At 37.4% G+C, this 8,922-nt stretch overlaps 1 protein-coding gene across 1 annotated transcript; it reads right to left on the reverse strand.

The window, feature by feature from the left end:
• Window positions 1-65: 65 nt before the first annotated feature.
• On the reverse strand, window positions 66-6,593 carry rp2 (RP2 activator of ARL3 GTPase). The gene is made up of 7 exons (XM_088426683.1): window positions 6,321-6,593; window positions 5,424-5,699; window positions 3,881-4,273; window positions 2,396-2,510; window positions 2,184-2,269; window positions 1,480-1,609; window positions 66-1,428 (listed from the first exon to the last, which is right to left on the reverse strand). The coding sequence occupies exons 1-6, from the start codon at window positions 6,486-6,488 to the stop codon at window positions 1,526-1,528; spliced, it is 1,122 nt and encodes a 373-aa protein (XP_088282809.1). The 5' UTR covers window positions 6,489-6,593; the 3' UTR covers window positions 66-1,428; window positions 1,480-1,525.
• Window positions 6,594-8,922: the final 2,329 nt, after the last annotated feature.

Here is an 8,922-nt window from a genome sequence, read left to right on the forward strand (position 1 = left end):
GGAAGTCAGCATTGATTTGACCAACTCCCACGGATTTTTCTACATGAGAACAAACAAAGAACGGGTCACAAATGTAAACTTTTACTAAAAAACATACAGCGTCGAACATCAATTGGTTTCTATACAAAACATTCAACAAAGCATATAAAACACACTGTACAAAAAACTAATCACATGATGGCCTACATAAAAAAAAAAAAAACAGCATATATGTTCATTTCTTTTTCAGTAAACAAAAGGTGTGCTCCTTCGTACACTGGAATTTCGTACATAAGCGTGACAACCCTTATAAAGATTTAAACATAAATATGAGGCATTCTTGTGCTCCTGATGTTTCAGGCAGTGAAGAGAACCAACACTTAGCTACACGTTCACATTTTGACAGAAAGCGAGCAAAATAAATACAATTTAAATATATCAACACACACAAGCATAACTTGACCAATAGTGGCAAGTAACTAAGTACAAATACTTAGTGACTAAGTACAAATACTTAGTGACTAAGTACAAATACTTAAGTTACTGTACTCAAATGTAGGGATAGACAAGTAGTGGTAACTGGCCGATACCTGACCTTATTTTAAGGTATCGGTACTCGCGACACAGCTCTCTTGGAGCAGTTTTATGAAATTAAAAATTGCAGTTTAGCAGAACGGAAAATTACGGAAAATGCTGGATTGCAATACACAATTCTGCAAATTATTTATTCGAGACTTCTTAGACATCCCTTTTAAATAGATTTTTAATGTTTACTTTAATATCTATTTTTCTCTTCTTTAGTCCCCAGATGGCTTGGTATTTTTGCACATTATTAACCAATTTAATCTATAATTTAATCTATTAATTCTCTCGGAAACATCAGTTAAATTGCTTAAAGTTTCGGGCTTTTAATCGGGTGAAAATGCTAATTCATCATCAAAATGCACAGTGATATCATCCCGTGGTCAGAAGTATAAAAATAATGGATTTGCCCCAATATTTGGGTCTAATATTCAATATTTCTGAACGAATATCAGTTTGTGGGAAAAGCAAGACAAGAAGGTGGTGGTAACAATAAATTTTGCTTTTTGTAATTTGGGACATTTCAGTAGGTTGTTCTCTTGCCTTTGTTTCATTTTTTTTTGTTTTTAATAAGTGTGTAAATGTATACATAAGTATAGAACGTGAGTACTTTTGCCACATGTGAAGCCAGCAGCTAACAGTTAGCAGCAGCTAACAAAGAGCTAGTGGTAGAAATGTGGACAGCATTAGCGTGAATCTCCGACATGAACATTCAAATTTACTTAGTCAGGTCATAAATACTACAACTCGTGGTTAACCCTTCTTGTGTGTTTACACCTGTGATTCAATCATTAAAGCCGCAGGTGTGGATACGGTTTGTGGCCCACACACACTGATTGTGACAGTGCAGGAAAAAAATAAAAATAAAAAAAATATATATATATATATATATATATATATATATATATATATATATATATATATATATATATATATATATATATATATATATGGATCTCACTCTTCACAAGCCCATCTGCATGTCAGCGAAGTTGAAGAAATTGTCCACATCACGGGAAGATGTGTTCTTGTTGTCTGAGACGAAAACCTGTGGAGAAAAAAAAAAAAAAAGGATGGATTTTGATTTAATCTTTTCCTTTAATCCAAGAAAATAAGCCTCTACAATACTACACCACATTAGAAAAAAAAGTAGCGCCGCAACTGAATATTTCAAATACACAATTTTCACTTTATTTCATTGACATTGTGCTGCTCCCTCTGATGCGCACACCTTGACCACTTGGGGGCAGTATAAAGCAGACATACTGTACAGTGAGAGCGCCAAATGTTATTCCCCTATTATGTTGGAATTGTCATTCTCTATTGAGGATAAAAAAATGTAAAGTACCAGTCAAAAGTTTGGAAACAGCCGCTCTTCATTAGACATTTGCTGACTTGTACACGAATACATTATGAAGATATATTATTGGAATCATATGGTAAACAAAAACATATTCATCAAAACGGAATGTTTTAGAATTTAGATTCTTCAAAGTAGGCTATTTAGATTTTGGAGAGTTTTTAGTAGCTTAGTTTAGCTAGTCGCTTAGCCTGGCGGAAAGGCAGAAAAAGCATGGCGGGCTGCCAGGCTTATAATGCGCTGGGGGGGAAACTCTGCTGACCTTAGTGCCATTGAACACCTCGTTGGCGATTGTCTTGCACGCTTCTACAACGCCGTCACCATTAAGCTCAAGGGCGATGACGGGACCTTTGCATTGAAGAAAAGAAAAAAATCACAACCTCAAACTCAAAAATTTGTACATCCTTGAGATGGATGCACTTGATTTGCAGCAGTGTGATTCAGAGGGCGAGATAATTTCAAAACCAGTGCGACCTTTGCTGATCCACTCCACCAGATCCTCGCCGTTGTTCTGGAACACCCGCTTGACGTCTTCGGGCCGCATCGACACCTCTTTGGTCTGGATCAGAACGAAGCCTTTGGCGGTGGCCTGAGTTGAAGGGCAAAGTTACTTTGAGCAGCAAAACAAGTTGTCACACGAACACGCGAATCATGTTTTTAAGATCCTGTGGTGACTCACGCATATTTTGCCCGCTAATCATGAATGGATTGCTTAAATAAAAACGTAGAGTGTTTGAGATCACTTTTTACAGATCGGTAATCGACTATAATCCAATTTAGAAATTTTTGGATTTCATATAATTAATGGCAATTTTCGATTCTTTTAAATTGTAATTTAGTGATCGTAAAACTGCTTCAAGAGAGCTTCGGCTATCTGTATCGACATTACAAGTACAGATCCTTTGAAATAAGCCCAAGTATTGATACCCAAACATATACTTGTATCCCCTGTAAAAAAATAATAATTTACTAAATTAAGTACAGCAGTCAGTTGGGTAAGAAAGCAAATTTTGTGACAAAATCAAAATATTTTGTTTGAATATAATCTATAATTCCTCATTGCATGCAATATTATTTTATATTTTAATTGTTTATATACAAAATTACAAATATAATTTTATAATAATAACAACCTTTGCATTAGAACACATTATTTGGGAACGATATAAGGCAAAACACTAAAAGAAAATATATTTACATTTTCTCAAATTCTTCATCGCCTTTTTTTTGCATTTTAAAGGGACAATGTGTAAGATTTAGACAGTTATTCATTACGGACAGCAGGGGGTGCTGTCCGCAGCTATAACAGACATGGTGACCTCTTGAAGAGTGCCACCCTCTATGTAATATATATTAATGATAACAATTATATTTCAAACATACTGTTGGTGGTTAAGAACACATTTACTTGCAAGTTTTTGTAATTTATTCATTTAATGGATTCCTTTTTAATGAAAAACGGTCTAAATTTTACACAGTGTCCCTTTAAGTAACTTTAAGAAATAGTATTTATAGAATTTGGTGCTAACCCTCGTGAGGATTTTCATTTAACTCACTCACTTCCATTGACTGCGATAGACCACAAAGATTTAACTTGGCTGGCAGTGAATGACTTAAAAATGAAAAAAAAACAAAAAAAAAAAAACACTCAATATTATGGAAAAAACTTGATGTAGGATTTCTTAAAAAAATTCCAATTGATTTTAGTTTAATATTTAAAAAATATTTTAAAAATTCCTATTGATTTTAGTTTAATATTTAAAATTAGCCACCAAATATTTATTTAGGTAATTTGTTTTTTAATTCTGCATTTACCCATTCATTTTAAATACTTTTTTTTTTTTTTACTAGATAAATTCTGCATTTTAATTTGCCAATAAATGAACCATCGCCTTTTCATCGGTAAGAAACCCCATTTGGAAAGCGAAGGACAAAGATACGTGATTCCCGTCTCCTCACCTCGTCGATCATTTTGCGCGCATTGGCGGTGGCGTACTCCCCGGCGAAGAAGACAAACAAGCAGGACTCGTCGCTATCCTTGCGCCGGCCTCCTTTGGTCAGAGGAACGATGCTGCGCTCCACGTCGGCCGAGATGCGCACCGCCTTGAATTCCGTGTCGGCGCCGGGGGGCGGAACCAACTCCAGCACGCCGGCGCTTTCGGGCAGCAGGCTCCAGTTGGTCTCGCCGGCCACGGGCGTGAAGTCGTGGACGTTGCTCCAGTTGTTATTGAAGATGCTCAAACCGGCGTCCTTGAAGTGGAAGGCCAGGTCGGGGTAGAAGTATTGGAAGCAGCCAAACTTCATGCCGGTGGACGATTCGATGATGGGCTGCGTGGCGCAGCACAGGAACACCTGCAGGGTTGGGTTGTTAGTTTAGATACACAAATTGCTTTTTTATTTTGCTACTCAGAAAGGCATAGTAGAACAAATTGGAACTAAATCCTCATTTTTTCATCTGTCTTCACTGTTGCATCCAATTACCATAATTCTCCATGTATAGGACACACTTTTTTACACCAAAAATAAAGGCCAAAAGTATGGGTGCATCCTATGAGCGGTAACGTAAAATATTATGTTTTTATTCGATTGCATCTGTCAGTCATATGAGCAGAGTTATGCCGTACGGATGCGGATTTCTAAAGCGGAAATATTCTTAATTATGGTAATTATGGTAATGGGAGGAGTTATGGTAGCGACAGTCAGTTAGCTGTTAGCCGCCAGTGCGGTGGTTTCAGCGAATAAACTGCTCGTGTTAGTTGATGTTGTAACCGCATTATTTTCAAGAAAAGAAGCGAGCAGACTGAACCATCGTCCGAGTCCATCCTTGTTCACACGCGGGAATCTTAAAGTAGCTTTCAAGAAGAAATCGATTTTTGTAGCCGAGCAGTTTAGAAAGCGTGAGGCTGAAACTAGGTTTGGACTAACAGGCCTCACACAGCGATCTAGAGTGATCTAAGTTTTTTTTTTTTTTAACTTAACTTTTCCACTCTTTTTTTTTTTTCCCTGTTGAGTTGTGCAGGTCACAATTCACGTTATTAGTGGAAAAAGGTTTTTAAATGATTTATGTTGGTCTAGTTTTTTTTTCATTTCACAATTCCCAGCATTTTAACGAGGGCTGCGTATACTTTTTTAACTTTTAACTTAACAAAGCTATCAAAATTGCTACTGAAATCGCTGTATGTATTAATGAACTATAATTGTGCTTCTCAAAGCTTCCTCTAAACAACATTTCAGTTGTATTTAACTTTAAACTCCAACACTTTGCACTGTGTCTTTAAGAATTGTTTTTAAACTTTTAGTTACTTGTTTTTTTTTACTTTTATGCGCAGTATATTTTGAAATAATCATTATTTAAATGGTTCCCTATGGACTTCAACAGATCCATTTTAACGGGGCTGGAAATGAATGACTTAAGCGATATAATTGTAATTTTCCAATACTGAAGCACAGCACTGATATTCAATCTGCAGTACAATAACATAACTAAAAGATACAACAGCACCTCCATCTTTTTACAGTCCCGCGTGCGGAACTGCTGGCACGCCACCACGCAGCGGATGTCCTTGCAGTCCCGGAAGAAGACGCTACCCTTGACGGGGCCCAGCACGATACGACAGTTGACGCAGTCGTCGATGGTGATGGCCGCCGCGTGGTCCAACACGTAGATGTCGCAATTGTGGCAATCTTGGATGACAAATTGTTGACCATTCAGCTTCCCGGGGAGGCGACCTGCAGTCACATCTTTGAGGCCTGTCAGCATGTAGTCTTTGGGGTCCACCTGGGTAAACACAAAAACTGAGGCTTGAGAAAAATAAGATTCTAAGACTTGTGCACTTACTCTAGATATGTTTAGAGGATAATCAGCAACAGAGCCGCTATTACATTTAAATATATTTTAAACCATGAAATTGAGCAATCAGAATAAAATTTGATAATAATAACTGCACTCAATATGCAGGATAACGGAAATCAAGTTAAAATAATGCTTTGAAATTGCAGTCATCAATCCGGAAGTTGAACTGTCACCGGAAGTTGAACTATCGGTCAGGTTAAACGCGGTTAAACAACGTGCATTTTGTAATCCAATTAGGGTCTTAAAACAAGTTACATGAAGTGAGCAACAGAGAGCGAATGAGGCCGATGGCTCGAGTGTAAAAAAGTCGAAGCTTAATGGTCAAAAATAGAACTCACTCGAGTGCACCTGCAGGTCTCGACATACAGGTAAAACAATAACGTGTCCAAATTTAATGCTAACACGATCAATCGAATTCTTCTCCATTTGCAGAAAGTGTCAACGTCACCACAGCGGCACTTGATTACTTCACGCGATTAAACTTATTTAATAGCATAGTTGAGTGTGCACATTGCAAAAGTAAGAAAAAAAAAACATGGACCGAACCTTTTCCCTCTTGTCCCAGCTGTACTGCTTCGGTGCCGCCTCGTCGGTGTTGTTGCCAAGGGGAACAGCGTTGCTTGTCGTCGTAGTTTCTACCGTCGTCGTCGTCGGTGTCCGCTCTTCCTTGTCCGACGACTTTCGCTTGGATTTTTTCGAGTAGAAGCACCCCATTTTCGATCCCTTTTGTTTGGCGTTTGACTGGCTTTACAGGTAAGTTACGTGTGGCACTAGATTGCGTGAGATTTAGTTGACACGATTTTTTTTTCCTCCTTCCCGTTTCTACTTCTTGGTTTTGCAACCAATCAGCGCAGAGGATAGCGATACACCAACCAATCACAGGTCTCGATTCGACGACGGGTGGGTGTGTCGCTTTTGGTGCATTTACAAGCAACTTGAAATGAAAGTGAGATTTCATATTTTGTTTAAAAAGTGCCATTTTTACGTTTAAACTGCAAGCTGTTAAGTTTATCAATTACATAAGATACGTTTAAATACTTTAAGTTTATGTAGGGATTTGTATTTTACTGGAAGTTTTGAAAGTACTCAGCATTGTTCGTTTTTCTATCATCCCTGAAGACATTATTTTACCTAGAAAAACCCAATCTCGCATTGTACTCCATTTAATATAATAATACTAATTGTATATATGTAAACAGTTTGTATCCATATACTACTCATAATCTGACATTATTAGCCGAGGTTGAATGTCAGAAATCTTCAATTTACTACTGACACCAAGTGCACCATGAACACGTTGGTCACGCCTCCCTGGGTGTTTCCTTCACAATAAAGAGCAACAGTTGTACACTAAAGATCGTAGAACCCCGTGATAATATACAGATTTTTGATCATAAAATGATGACGGTTTTGGCTAACACTGTAAAAATCTGTAAAAATGCAAAATCGTCAAAACCAACATACCAAGCAGATTAGTTTGCATCTTAAAATACTTGCTCACTAATCATAGGTAATCCACATTGTATGTGCAAGTTGTTTTCTAAACAGGCCTTGTTTTCAGTGCACCTCCGATTTACCCTGTAAAACCAAACAATCCCATGTGTTATTTGACTTTCCCATCGGGCAAATAAAGATGTGAATAACTGAGCGATTGGATGGGTCATTATTTGTCTTCTGTATTCATGATTCAAACAGCATGCCTTGCAGCCAAAACATCACAGAGTGCCACCATTTCCTTGAATCAAGGTCAAGCAAGCTTCTGTGTTGCGTGAACATCAGTGAAAATGAGTCCAAATAGAAGCCAGATGAGGCTACTGTGAGTTTTTTTTCTGCAATGCGGTTGGATAGGATTGTATGTGAGGTATGCAAGCCTGCATGGGTTCCTGTAAATCCAGAAGTGGTGGTGACGCAAGAAAACCAAATAGGCATGATAACACCTTGAGTCTTACGCTCCATCTTAATTGTGAGTTTATTTTAACAACAAGGGTGGAGTACAAGATTTAGGTAGATAATATTACTACTGTTAAATTAACACACAATATACAGTAGTAATGTATTCCAAATACAGTGTTTAAAGTCATGGGTAACCTTTATAAATATTCTTCCCTTGTCAGAACATTTCATATGACAAAACAGACCACTTCGTGTCTAACGGCTCTCACTGGGTTGAAACACTGATTTTAGGGCGGCATGGATTTGAGGTAGAGTGGTCATTTTCCAGCCAAGAAATTGTTGGTTTGATTCTCGATCATTGTGACAATATTGAAGCAAAACACAGAACCTCCCATTGCTCCTGATGCTGTGTCAGCAGTAAGTAAATGAGGAGTCTAAGTACCAAAGGTAGAAATGCTGCGCTATCTATCTATCTATCTATCTATCTATCTATCTATCTATCTATCTATCTATCTATCTATCTATCTATCTATCTATCTATCTATCTATCTATCTATCTATCTATCTATCTATCTATCTATCTATCTATCTATCTATCTATCTATCTATCTATCATCTCTATTTTTCTCTATTGATATCTATCTAGCTAGCTATCTCTATATCTATTTTTTTTCTCATTTTTTTCTCCATTTATCTCTATTGATATCTATCTATCTATCTATCTATCTATCTATCTATCTATCTATCTATCTATCTATCTATCTATCTATCTATCTATCTATCTATCTATCATCTCTATTTTTCTCTATTGATATCTATCTAGCTAGCTATCTCTATATCTATTTTTTTTCTCATTTTTTTTCTCCATTTATCTCTATTGATATCTATCTATCTATCTATCTATCTATCTATCTATCTATCTATCTATCTATCTATCTAGCTAGCTATCTGTCTGTCTGTCTGTCTGTCTGTCTGTCTGTCTATCTACTTATCTCAATAGCTGGTACTGTAGCTAGCTACGGCTGCAACATTTCAGCAACAAGGTGTTTTCCTCTTTTTCCTGCAGGAGACAAAGTCCATCATGTGAATTTCCTGCTTGAATAGCACAGAATTGCAACATCACCACCCCCCCAAATAAAAATGTCATGACTCAGTTGCCCGGGGGTGATGTTGGGGGCGTCTCCATACGGAACGAGAAAGCGTGACTCCCCCCGCCCCCCTACACCCACATGCGCACACATGGAATCGAGCGCCT

This window comes from Hippichthys cyanospilos, chromosome 10 (genome assembly GCF_059441005.1).
Source record: "Hippichthys cyanospilos isolate Australia breed blue-spotted pipefish chromosome 10, RoL_Hcya_1.0, whole genome shotgun sequence".
Classification (NCBI taxonomy): Eukaryota; Metazoa; Chordata; class Actinopteri; order Syngnathiformes; family Syngnathidae; genus Hippichthys; species Hippichthys cyanospilos.